The following is a 13973-nucleotide window of genomic DNA, read 5'->3' on the forward strand; positions in this document are numbered from 1 at the left end:
CCCTCCCCCGGTCGGCGGACGGCGGGGGCGGAGAGTGGGTAGGGAAGCGGGGGCGGCGGGCGCGGGCGTGGGTCCGGGCGAGCGCTCCTTTCAGCCGTGCCGCGGCGTCCGGCGGATGGGGCCGCTTGCTCAGTCTGCGGAGCCGGGGAGCGAGCGCCCCGCCAGCAGCGAGGGGACCAGCAGGGTAAAATCGATTTTGCAGCGACTTCAGCTTTTCCTGATGATGGACGAACACCGAACAAGAGCTTTTCCCTGCAGAAACCACTGACTGTGGGCTTCCTTCAAAAATGAGGGATGGCGGGGGGAAATGAGAGATGGCAATTATAGTGGATTCTGCGTGGGTTTAAAGCACCAGTGCGAGGATTTAGATGCTTAGATGAGATATCAGGAAGAAATCCTTCACTCACTGTCTCACTGAGGTTGGTGAGACACTGAAACGGGTTGCCCAGGGAAGTTGTGGATGCCCCATCCCTGGCAGCGTTAAAGGACAGACTAGATGAAGCTCTGAGCAAACTGGTCTAGTGAAAGGTGCTTCTGCCCATGGCAGAAGGGTTGGAACCAGGTGATCTTTAGGGGTCCTTCCAACCCAAACCATTCTAGGATGTGCACACACCTTAAAACAGGCTGTGTCCTTTCTTTATCTGAGTCCTGCTGGGTGCATATTATTGTTGAACATCATTTTTAACTTTGGCTGAAGAAGACTGCAGTAACTTTTGACACGTCTGTAAAAATTTCCATTTGGTTAGACAGCGTGAGAGTTTTGTGGTTTTACATTAACTGGTAGCTTGTCAACAACTACCTGATTGCTGTCAGGGTCTGCCATGGGAAGGCTGCTTTATGCTCGCTGCGTCCTTCAATTCCTGCCAAGACGCCTCCAGCTAGGTGCTCTTGAGGGGGTAAGCTGGACCTTTGGACTGTCAGAACTTTGTTCTCAGTTTTTTGAAGTGTATTCACTTGTGTGCCTGTGTACCTTGTGTACCTGTGTCAAGTGTACCTGTGATTACTTAGGGGATCAGAACCCAGAACAATTAAAAATCTTGTGGATGCTTAATACTGTGAACAAGAGATGAATGAATATCCCTGGTTTATTTGCAGCCATTTTTCTTCTTGCTACATAAAAATCACTCTTCTGTTTCTTCTTCCTAGCTTCTAACTCCTCTTTATCAGGATTCATGGCACTGAAGGAAGAAATGATGTTTTTTTCCTGTAATGTGTGTGGTATGTGGTGTTGCCCAGTAGTAGCTGACTATACTTCATACCACCATAAGGAAGTGTAGTTGATTATAAATGCAACTTTTATACTTCCCCTCCTTGATCATAGTTGGTTGTGTACTTTTAGTATACCTAGTACGTGCAAATTTGGGTCTACTTAATAAAGGCTGATATTTTCAATGAAGAAAATGAATTGTCCTTATAAATTTTAATACATTTCCATTATTCAGTGGCTTTTAACAGGCAGGTCTCTTGTTTAGTTTGTTAGGTTGGGCGCTTCATTAGAAAATCACATATGATATAATTCTGTTGCAAGATCAATTTCTTCCTGTTTCCTTGTGGTGTAATCCTGGGCTTTTTAAGGATTACAGTCCTGTCTCTGTTATAATCTCTGTGCTGTCAGGCCCTGCTTAATGGAGGGTAGAGAAAATTATGATTCAATACTTCCCATAAGGACATCCCCAGAAAGTACCAGCTTCGGCATGTAGCCTTAGTCACTTCTGAAAATAATAACAAATTAATCATCCTATAATTATGATTCTGTCCTCGGACCAGCATGAAAGCCTCAGTGATACATTTGTCTATTTAAATGTAAAGAAGAATGCAATAGGGAGAAGATTTTGCATGTAGGTTAAGGTAATGGATCAGAAAAGAAGGTATTCAGGATAGATGATAAGCTGAGAGCTGTGGCTTTTTGAAGCTGTGTTTTAGTTTCATGCTCCTTGCTTTATGCTGGAGAAAGAAGTGCTCTTAAGGTCAGTAGGAGGAGTTTAATGAGGAGGATATTATGAGTAAGATGCTTCCTGGATTTGGGTGTCAGGTGTCTGCCAGCCTGAACTAGCTTTGGAGACCTGGAGCCAGAGGTGGAAGGGGAGTGAAGGTGGTTCACCAGTCACTGTTGTTGGGAGGTATGGAGGAAAGAGGGTGAGTGAGTTAGCAATGAGACTTGCCTCTCTGTGGCCAGTGAACCTGCAGCTGTTCACCCCACAGAACAGAGCTAGTGATGAGGTGGGAGTTGCAATAGCAAGGGATTAATTTAGGCTTAAATGTTTGAAAGTGGTGATGCTCAGCTGTAAAAATTGTGGATGATAATTTTGCTCCTTTTGCTCCAGTTATAAAAGCTGTGGTGTGACTGGATTATTTGGGAATTTCATATTCATGGTAGTTATCCTCAATACAATACAAGGTTTCTTTCTCTGTTAGTGCTTCCAGATTTACAGATGGGACTATTCTGATGCACTTATATATTTTTTTTTAATATAATTCTAGGTATAAGACATACATGGCTCCTGGTTCCTCAAATAAGAAGAAAACTGATGATGGACAGGCTTCAAAGTAAGATTGACAAATGAATTATTTTGTCCAAGTTTACACTTAAACTTCCTCCCCAAACTCATTACACACTCATTTAGTTTAAGATAAATTTTATGATACTAGTGCCAAGTACCTGGTAGTAGCTCTTTTGAGAATTGGATGCTTTATTGCTTTACCACACCTATACAGAGGACTTTGCTGGTGAGCCATTTGAACTTCTCTCAACAGTGAATACTTCAAAGCAGGGTGATGTTTTTATTTATTTTTATTTTAGTCCAATGAGCTGCTGAAATGTTGATTTTGGCTGCTGCTTCAAGAGTTCAAACAAATATTTCAGTGTCTTTCTCTAATCCTTTCTTTAAGCTTATTTTACTAAAACGTGCTACATGCTTCTTTTGTCTTTGGATTTATATTTTACTTACACCCTTAGAAGTTGTAGGTGCTTTACAACAGCTTTAGGGAAATAAATTTTCTGCTCCTGAGCTTTGCATGCCAAGTATTTTTATCAAGCAAACTTTGCCTCTCCTGTAAATCCATGGCATTGATCGTATGTACATATAACAACATGCTAGTTTTTATTGCTCTTTTTACCTCAGGGTCCAAGTCTGCAATCAGATGTGTGGATAAATTGAGCGAGTTGATAACAGCCTCTCACTGTGTTGAGGCTGTGGGTCAGAGAGTGCTATTGATGGGCTGTGAGGTGAAAAGGGTGGAATATAGCTACTGATGAGGAAGGAGGTTGTGCTTTGGCCAGGCATGAGGACAGTGGTGGTGGCACATATCTCATGAATTTCCTTGAACTTTTAATAGAGGCCTCGCCTTTCCCTGATTTATTTCCGCGAGAGAGGCTTTTATTGCCAGTGTTCTTATGAGGAAGTGTTTTATTGCCAGTGTTCTTATGAGGGAGGAAATTTTTTTTGATTGCTTGGGGATAGATTGTAAAATGATTTCAAATCATAGCCTATCCTATTTGTATGTGACAACCATTCCAATGGACATCAGCATACCCAGATATTGGATCTGCATTAGTGAACGACCCAGTAAATAAATGCAGAGAGTCCCACAAAACTGAACAGGAATAATTCAGGGGAGGCAGCCTAGAAATTCTGCTAATATGAGCTGGTGAATTCCTATATTGTCTGTGTCTTCATGACAGGCCATAAACCTGCTCTCTAGTTCCCCCAGAGTCAAACAGGTCTCTTGGAAGGAAGAACAAAGGCAGCCAAAGCCTTTGGTTCCACCTCAGGCAGGATTTGTATGAAAGGATGCAAATGGAGACCATAGGACATGGAGTGGCATTCCTACTGAAGGGGTGAATGGACTGGCTGCCTGGGTGGGCAGATCTTTCAGTTGCTAAAGGTGATTGTCTGCAGTGGGCAGGGACAGATAGGGTGGGCTGGGATGACACCTCTTTCCTTGGTTGGGCAGCTTTTACTGGATAATTAATGCTGCTGGAGAGAGACCATCAGGAACAGAAGAAATTGCTGTCCTCAGAATATCTGGGTTGGAACTATTTGGTTTCTGAGGAACAGTTCAGTGACCTCAGCACGGGCATCTTGGCAACTGAAGACTTCCTTCATCCTGCATAGGTAGATAAGGCATAGGAAGTAATGGAAAAGCATAGTTCCTTTCTGCCTTATCTCCTTTCTGGAGAGGCATTAGAAGACAGATAAGATAACTTTGTGACCTAGACCATCTAAAATAGTGCTAAACACCTCTGTTTAGGCTTCAGAGTTGTTCTTAAGTTGTCCTAATGATTTTTTGAATGAAGTCCAGGTGAAGTCTTTTGTTCATCTCCTCTGACAAAGCAGTTTGAATTTGCTGAGCCATGCTGTGCCTCCATTGAGACTTCATTAAGCTATTAAGTCATCTTGTGTCTGGAAGGTATTTACTGCTTGATTCCATCTCTCAGAAATTACTTTGAAGTACTGGCCAGTGTTCTGCTTAAGCTTGTACTTATTGACTAGTCTTTCCTACCTGTTTCAATTCAACTTAAAACATCAAACAGAAAGCAGACATTTTATAAATCATTCAGCTTGTTTAGTTAGTCCACTACTGAATTTTCCATGAATGTGATCCCACAGGCCAAGTAGTTCAGGTTTCCCTCCTTGTCCTATCATTTGCTGTCTCTTCAGACAGATTAATTTTTATTTTTCTTTGAAGATGTGTCATTTCTTTACAAGAAGCACTTAGGAAGAAGTGAATTATTTTTACCTCTTCCTCTCTTTTCCCTTTTCTTATTTTTTTCACTTCTATGGTTTTCTCCTTGCTTCAGATCTCCACTTTTCTCTTTTGTTTTTCAGATCCTCTGTACCCTTGTTATCAGTTTCATGTCATAGGGTTTTTTTTCTCCTGTCTGTATGACAGAGTAAGACAAATTGCCAGAAATCTAGTTTGTGCTTGTCCATACAGCTGAAATCATCCCATCCTTCTCAGGTGTCTTACAGAGTTTCAGTCTAAACAGAGGTCAAGTTTTGCTTTTCAGCTTTGCTATAGATTGCCTGTATAGTATGGTGGGCTATTGACTGTTCCCTGGTCCTGCTCCCATTGCTCTGCTCACTGTAAAGACCCACTGTGCTACCCAGCTTTAATACTATTTAAGAAAACAAGATAAAATGAGATAAAGATTGCACTGCTGCAAATGCATCTTAACATCTGGGCTTTTCTTCAGCAATTTCATCCTGTTATGAAATTTAGGGTTTCTTTAACACAATGCACAAGGAAACAAAATAAGGTAGTACAGGCATTTGTACATGTGGCATTTCCCAACTTTTGACTGCTTGACTTTGAAGAATTGTCATCTGTTCAATGTTTGTATATATTCTACATATATTTGTATATATTCTATATGTTTCACAATGCTGCTCTCTTGGTAGAGAGAATTTTATTCATCTCTGCAACCCTCACCTGGAGAAAATGAAAGAAGACATCCTGTACCATTTTGCTCTTGGGACCGGTACCCATGATTTTCCAACATTGTTTGGGGATGTAAAGGTGAGATGCTTTGCTTTGTTCAGCAGAACAAAGCTTCTGAGCTTTTCTGTAAAAGGTGAAAGTGTAGCTGGCTTCAGAATAAGGTTAAATGTGTCAGACTACCAGCGACTGAGGAGTAAAAAAGGGGAAAAATTTTGTGGGTTCTTGTCACTTTTGCTATCCAACAAAGCTGAGGGTAATTGTTTTTGACTGTCTCTTTTCATCCAGTAAAAAGGCAAATGCTATAGGGTCTATTCAGATACCACTTTTGTTTGTTGGGTCTTCATATCAATATTTGTCTTTCATTAGTTTAAACAGGGTGAAAGTATTTGAGTGCTGTAGACAGCTGAGTTTTTTCCATAATTCTTCTTCACGGCATTTTAGAATGATAATGAGAAGCACCATATCTGGGGATAAATCTGTGCTAACTGAAGGCGTTTGCTTTCATGTTGTTCTTTGCATGTTCTCTGACACACAGAACCACACAACTGATTTTGTTTTGTTGAACCCTTTCCACCCCAGTTTGTGTGTGTTGGAGGAAGCCCTTCCAGGATGAAAGCTTTCATTGCCTACATAGCAGAGGAGCTGGGGCTCGGGAGCCCTGGGCGTGACTACCCCAACATCTGCGCGGGCACTGACCGCTACGCCATGTACAAAGTGGGGCCCGTGCTGTCCGTCAGCGTAAGTGCCTCCCTCCTCTGACACGGGACATGGGCCAGTTTTGATGCCGTTCAAAGCAGAAAATTTGAATGCATGTTTCTTTTAAATACTTCACAGTCCTAAACAGTCTGCTCAAAATAGGGCAGTCAGCTAATTAAGGATTCCTTTTCAGCCCTTTTTTGTAAGAGGGAAAATCTCCAATAACTTTGTTTGCTCCTTCTTGCATCCCTCTTTCCTCAGTGTACCACTGAGGTGTTGCAGGAATGGTCTCACAGATTTTTTGAGCTGTTACTGTTGCCTCATTCTGTACCCTGAAATGGGGGGAAAAAAGTCACTTGATGCATGTGGGGTATTGGGAAAATGTCTGTATCACACCCAGATCTATGTATCTACAATGGCACTGTCAAATGTGCTTAAGAGTAGCATTCCATGGGACTGGTGCTGCCAACCCAGGTATGCATTTTAAAGAAATTCATAGCTTCAATTTGTAGATAGAATTACATGCTTCAATTGCAATTGCAAAACTGTAGTATTATTTTGTACCCTTTCTTGTAAGCTGTAATTATCAGAATATTGTGCAAGCTAATGTGGATTTATATTTGCTGAACGTCAAGACTAAACCATGGTGTCTGTGTTGTGAAGAAAATTAGCTTAACTATTCACTAGCAATTCAGGTTCGTGAAAAATCAGAGTGGGGCTTTTCTTGTGTTTAGGAAATGCTCCGTGATGAAGTGCTTTAGTCAGCTATTGAGAAAGGACACTCTATACTTTTGAGAATGTAAATGTTCTGTAATTCATGATTTTTGGAACGAGAATGTTCTGTAATTCATGATTTTTGGAAATACTGTATTTCATCCACAGTCTGTCAAAGTTAGTGGGAGTCTATTTGTAGGCCCTTTCAGTATCCTTCTGTAGACCCAGAGGTTGGGTTTTTTTTGGGAGTGAGTTAGGTGGCATTTGGGAAAACAGCATCAGGCAGGAGATAATGTCCAGCTGCTTCTTCCATATATATTTTGTGTTGTCTGTGTGAATGTGGAATATTAATTTGTGTTTCCTTTTGAGCATGGCATGGGCATTCCTTCTATTTCAATCATGTTGCACGAGCTGATCAAACTGTTGTATCATGCAAAGTGTTCCGACATAACCATCATTCGCATTGGCACCTCTGGTGGAATAGGTATTTCCCCTCTTGATTTCTTTCTTCATTTCTGCAAACCAAAGTGTCTTTGCAGGAGAGCAAAGCATCTCTCTGCATGTAAGATACTAATGGTCAGAACAGTTTTCCACAGGAGATGCATAATTTTTCTTCTGTAATTTTGAAAGTAAAGGCAACATCTGCTTTTGCATAGGGAAAATGCACTTAAAGATCTGACAATGTGAGAAGAAGGACATTCCTGTCCTGTATGGAAATATAAGAAAGAAGTGAAAAACGAACAATGTCATTATTTCAGAAATTATTTGTAATAATTTAACTGAAGCAGCTAGGCCTGGACAAAAAATTCATGGTGGATTCAGAGCAAAAATCCCCACCTTTAAGAGAAGCAGGGTTGGGTCAAGATGTATGTTTTATGTGTCTGGAAACCACTGGTTAACTGCATTGTGAAGATATATCTATTTCCTTTTGCTGCAGGTCTGGAGCCAGGCTCAGTGGTTATAACTAGGCAGTCTGTAGATGCCACCTTCAAGCCTCAGCTGGAACAGGTTGTTCTGGGAAAGACAGTAATTCGCAGCACCAACCTCGATGAACAGCTGGCTAAGGAGCTGATGCAGTGCAGTAAAGAAATTGGTCAGTTCAATACAGTCATTGGAAACACCATGTGCACTTTGGATTTTTATGAAGGTAAGGCTGATGATAGACTAACAGAAGAATATTGGTAAGCAGCAATAGATAAATATTGAATAATATATAACATTAAGCTTCCAGTTCACTAACAGAATGTGTTCCCTACTCTGGCTTGTCTCACAGATCTCAATTAGCCTATTTTTTTCTTCTGTGTAAAATCAAGCATTGTACTTTGCAGTTGGCTGCATCAAACTTTTAATTTTGTGGAGGTTTCTCCCCAGCTTTAATAGATCCTCTGAAGTAGATATAGTCTACTATACATTTCTCATGTACCTGTCAGGTATATTTGTCACAAAATTTATGTGATTTATTGAAGTATCCTAGGGGATTAGAGGAGTGGGAATTATTTGCGACTTGTTTAGGGTTGGTTTTCTTTGCACTCGTTAAAGTAAATATTTTATGAAAGAAAGGCTGAAACTTGTTTCAGTTTGAGCAAAGCAGTGATCAGACAACCAAAGATAGTATTTTGCTGAGTTGTGTCAGTGTGGCTATGTAGGAGACACAAATGGGCAAGGCCTATTTTGGATAAACATACAGGCATTCAGGTGCTTTTCTGATCTCCCAAATCTAGATGTTCATTCAGAAACACGTTTCAAACCTTGCGAGAACAGACTGTACGTGGCACCTCATCCCACTTTCTCTGTCTGTTGCTGAGTAGGTGACAAATGATCTTCATCGTAGTGGTCCAGCTTGGGCAGAAGCACACACTGTCAGTTTGTGTATCTCAGGCACCAGCCACAGGTGCAAGCAACACTAAAAAAGTGTCAGGGATGTTTTCAATTCATACAGCAAAAGCTGAGAACAGGATTGAGGACATTAATTTAGGAGTACATCTCCCAAACCCAAGAAGAGACTAAGTAGAATACAGTGTATTTCAACCCTACTATACTTAGCCTGCTGCTGTCTTGTCTGTAGGTGATGTCCTTGAATAATTTGAGTAAAATTTTTCTCAAAATGTACAACAGTATTAGCTAGTTAGTTTAAGAGACTGTACATCTCTTACCTTGGAAAGTCTGTAAGTAATAAAATGTTCATCCTTTTAAGGTAGAAACAGGAAAGCATTTTTAAGCCTGGTGCTTTTTTTAGACAGTGATTAAACATATTAAAAATGCAGCTCTTCCATAAAACTTTAAGTTTCTTGTGGAATTTTGGTACTTGTAGGTGTGGGAATGTACAACATACATTTTCCTGTTTGTAAATTTGAGAATTGAAGCTGAAGAGGACTAATTAAGTTACCATGATTCACCAATTACGATTAAGTAACCATGATTATAAAGAATACAAATAATATGTATACGCTGTAGCAATAGCTAAGAATCACTTTGTCCTATTTGTCTTATGCACAAAAATGAAGAGTAGTAGTAAAAGCTGAGCACTATATGGAGGACACTATAATAACTGGGTGTTTTCAAAATTGAATTTGGTCTGTGACTTCATCAGTCTGAAATGTTCTACAAAATTACTTTCTAGGACAGGGCAGGTTGGATGGTGCAATCTGCTTATATGATGAGGAAGAAAAGCTGCAATATTTGAAGAATGCTTATGAGTCTGGCGTGAGAAACATCGAGATGGAGTCTTCTGTATTTGCTGCAATGTGTAATCTCAGTGGTGTCAAAGGTAAACTAACTTAGTCACTTTATCCTAGCTATAGGAAATTTTTTGTATTGCAGGGGGTTTGTGGCTAAAAACTGCAGAGAAATGTTAATATACCTTCTGCACATATGCATATATATAAAAGATATTTCTGCTTATAATTTTGTTGCTATCACTTTTCAATGTGCGTCAGTTTTGTCACAACTTATAATAATTCCTCATGCAGTTTTTACACAGTTTACTTCTGTCATTTGCTATTCCAGCCCATGGCAACCATGTAAATCATTAAAGTGCCTAATTACCCTATGGCATTAATTTGTTTTTTCCAGGTAGCTTTTGAAGTTTACAGAAAGCAACTGCTTAGTTCAATCAATCAGGTGATTCTCAGATCTATATATATGTAACTATACTCAGTTTCTATACTTCCATATCAAATGGAACATAAAATTATTTTCTGTAGACTTAAGACTATGATTCTTAAACAGTTGAGGATTTTTAGCAGTGTCATGAATAAACTGTTCCAAATCATAAAATGAGTTAAAAATTTTTAATGCATGGTAAATAAAAAAGGGAAATTAAAGATAATGTAATACAGTGTCTTTCTTATCATATTAATTGTCTTCTCTCACTTTCCTTAGCAAGGAATATGCTGATTTAAAACACTGATGTTTCTCAATCTCCTTTAAACTCAAAGAAGTCAAATGATGAAATATAAGCAAAAAGGCCAGTGGTTATATCAAACACATTGAGTTCTTACTGGCTTGAAAGGAATTAAAAACCCAACTAGAACTATCCCTGAGCAATTCAGGAGGCCTTTGGCTGTCTCTGCTTTGTAGGTCCCTAATATGTATTTACTGTTTGCGCTCTGCAAATTGCCACTGGCAGAAACCCCAGACAGAGCAGAGTTATAGGGTTGAGTGATAGACCTGAGCATGAGTGAAAGGAGGGGTTTTGCCTTTGGGGTTTTGATTAATGAAAGGCAGCATGTGAACCTGAGATGATCCTTGGGGTCCCTGTGTGCTTGCAGCGTTCCCTGTCCATGAATGTGGAGGCAGCTTTTTTCTGCTGCTTCCTGAGGGATGGCACCTACAGCACAGGCACTCAGGGCAGGACTGTGGCTCTGCTAGAACCTTGTGTCAGGCACTTCCTACCAGGCATGTCCTGGGTACTTGTGAAATACACTTCCTATCAAGGAAAACATAGAAATAATGATATAACAATAAGTGTCTGCAGCTGCCTGACAGCTCGGGCTTTATTAGTGTAGCAAGCAGTTCCCTTAAACTATTTCTACCTTGTATCATCCACAGCATGCTAGTCCCCTAGCATCTCATGGTACTGCACACTCTTTTTTGGAGTTTGTTGTATTCTCTTGTATTTCTGTTCTTTTAGTGGTTTGTTCAAATGTTTATGCTTTTGGACTGTAAAATGTAAGAGTGTCATTCCTAACTAATGCTGTCTTTTCATTTCTAGCTGCTGTAGTGTGTGTCACTCTTCTGAATCGACTCGAAGGGGATCAGATCAGCAGCCCACATGATGTCCTTGTGGAGTACCAGCAGAGGCCGCAGAAGTTAGTGGGATATTTCATTAAGAAAAGTCTTGGGAAAGTATGAAATATCCATCTCGTGTTTTAGAGAAGGAGAAGGCCTTTGTACAGATCTGGTTATGCCTTCAGTGCATTGCAGGTCTTTTCCCTCAGAGTAACTTACAGCATTCCGTGTGTCAGTGGAAGTTAATCATTTATGTCACTGCTCTTTGGGAACTGAATATGCTGAAGGACTTCACTTAAGGTTTGCTTAGTTATGCATTGCTGGATAGAAAACTCACTTTTCTGCGAATTGGAAAGTGGATCTGTTGTGAAGGACAAGTCTGTGATAATACATGAAAAAGCTTTATTTTTCTCTGCTGTAAAGGAAAAACTAGAGAGATGATCAAACTTTATGGCCAAGTACATGCATACCAGCAAATTAACTTAAAAATTTGAATAATTTTCTTGTTGTTATAAAAAATTAAATAAGTTATAATTGTCTTTGTTTCTTCACTTGTAAATAAAACTTAAAGTGAATGCAGTTTATTTTTTTTTGCAGACTTTGACAAATAAACAATACTATTTTCATATATTAAAATTTCATGAAATTGCAAAGTGTGGGACTGAAATTTCTAAGCATTAAGGACTTGACACTGAACTGTTGAATAGCAGTACTGCCTAGATACTAATCCAGCAATATTTTAACTAAAGAATTGAATCAATACCCAGGAGATATTTATGCATTAAGTAATTTTGCATTGAAGTACTAGCAATCTTTTGCTGAAACAAGACTCGTGCTTATGAAGAGGAACCGAAGGCATTCAGGAGATGCACAGCAAGTCCACAGGCCTGTATTATGGTAACCCTTTTCTTTGCTTGCTTTTACTTTGTTTCTTTTTTTTTTTTTATAATTGGTATTCATCTCTATTCTCAGGATGTAGCACTGACTGTTGCAATGGTTCCCAGTTTTTCTGGAGAACTGAAGTTTACCTCTTAGTGGTACATGCCATCAAAACCCCTTCTGCAAATGCAGTTTTTTCCACTAATGTTGGCCTAAGTGGTTTGTTTTTTTTTTAATCATACTCATTGCTGCTTTGCTGCTGTAGTTTGAATGTAAATATGTGGTCAGTTAAAGAAAATATGTTCATCTCTTTTTCTTTTTTTTTATTTTTTATTTTTCTTTCTACTGCAGCTAGGGGAGGGTCCAGTCCTAGCAGGGGTCACAGGTCAAAAAGTCGGAAAAAGCTCTCAGAACAGCTGTGGCTGACCCAGCAAAATGAATTTTTTTTGATGAGGATTGCAGTCTGCAATGCTGTTAACAAGCACAAGAGTTAGAACTATAAGAGAGGGATGTTAGTAGTAGGCACAATCGCCAAGTGACTGAGACTGGAAACAATGTGATGAAAACATTAAAAAAAGAAGGGTGACTCATGAACAGGAAATTGCTAATGAAGATCAGTCTCCCTACATTTGATGAGTCTTTAAACTGGAAAACATATTAATAACTTTTACAAAGTTACAATCTAGTCTTCTGTTAATTTTAAAGCCACATTTTCTTATTTATGATCAGGATATACAGAGAAGGTAATTTTTCAGAGAAAATATTTTTTTCCCTAAGCTTAAGGCAAGGAAAGAAGTGGGAATGGCTCCACATTTTGTTTGAACATTCTCCTTTATTAAAAAAAAAAAAAAAAATCTGTGTTTAACTATGCTTGATGCTTGCCTAGGCATTGTGTGAAGTCTGTGAGGCCCTTTGGGAAGCATGCAACAAAGCACAACTTTTCTCTTCAAGGTCCTGTTCTCAAAACAGCAACAAGGAGACAAAAATGAGATCATGTCAGTGCGCGCTGCACTTTATGATGAAGGAAGTCTTACAGCAGATTGACTGGCATGGGTTTGGATGAGACAGTTTGCTGTTGTATAAGAAATTCTTAATAAGAAGTACCTAAAGAGACAAAAAAAGATGCTTTATCTAGAAAACAAACACTTAATGTCACTCTGTGAAGGTCTGGGGAAGCATATTACTACAATTGTCCTGGAGGTATGAATTTAAAATGATGTGATCTGTCTTTTTAAAGGAAGGACAGAATGAATCTGGAAACTTGTTTAAAAGAATTATTTTAATAGTGTGTGCTGTCAAATGAAACTAAAAAGTTTTTGTATTTACAGTCAAATAATGTAGGCACTTCTACTCTGAGAACTCATATGAAAACTCTTACGTACTAGCTGCTAAAATATAAACGGTGTTGTGGCCTGGCCGAGCTGGAGATAAGGGTCATGCATTATGGGATGAGGCAACTATTGTATTAAATCAATAGCCAGACCCTGGCAGAAGCCTCTGAAAGATGAGCTGGTGTTGTGGCCTGGCCGAGGTGGAGATAAGGGTCATGCATTCATGGGATGAGGCAACTATTTTGTATTAAATCAATAGCCAGCCCCTGGCAGAAGCCTCTGAAAGATGAGCCATTAACCTTTTGCCTGTATGTCCTTCCTCCTTCCCACTGTTCCTTAGGACACTGTACATTTCTTTCTGCTAAAATATTTACTTCTGGGCTTCCCATCCTGACCAGATGGAGTAAAGGGGCATATGAAAGCTTAAAATTAGAAGTCAAAGGATACCAAGTATCCTCCTGTTCCTGCTGTTTCCCCTCCTCTGATGCTGTGTTCCTAATGCAAGAGGTCACTCTACAGACACATCTGACATGCAATAAAATACCTTTTCTGACTTCAGAGGAAAGTTTCCTGACTTCTGAATGTTACCCTGATAAGAACAACTGTATTTTCCGTTATGACTGCAACTGGACAGGGAGATAAAGAAGTGAGTCACTTGTGTGCATCCGGCCGAGAAGTTAC

General features: G+C 39.6%; 1 protein-coding gene across 1 annotated transcript in view; it reads left to right on the top strand.

The window, feature by feature from the left end:
* UPP1 (uridine phosphorylase 1) overlaps positions 1–11724 on the top strand; it is a 26614-nt gene extending 14890 nt beyond the window's left edge. Inside the window, exons 2-8 of the mRNA XM_031064928.1 lie at positions 2482–2547; positions 5403–5520; positions 6022–6180; positions 7222–7336; positions 7790–7999; positions 9473–9619; positions 11066–11724. Coding sequence (XP_030920788.1) covers positions 2482–2547; positions 5403–5520; positions 6022–6180; positions 7222–7336; positions 7790–7999; positions 9473–9619; positions 11066–11205 — 955 coding nt within the window. The 3' untranslated portion in view covers positions 11206–11724. The remainder of the gene's footprint in view (positions 1–2481; positions 2548–5402; positions 5521–6021; positions 6181–7221; positions 7337–7789; positions 8000–9472; positions 9620–11065) is intronic.
* Positions 11725–13973: the final 2249 nt, after the last annotated feature.

The sequence above is a fragment of the Geospiza fortis genome, unplaced genomic scaffold (genome assembly GCF_000277835.1).
Source record: "Geospiza fortis unplaced genomic scaffold, GeoFor_1.0 scaffold1257, whole genome shotgun sequence".
Taxonomy (NCBI): domain Eukaryota; kingdom Metazoa; phylum Chordata; class Aves; order Passeriformes; family Thraupidae; genus Geospiza; species Geospiza fortis.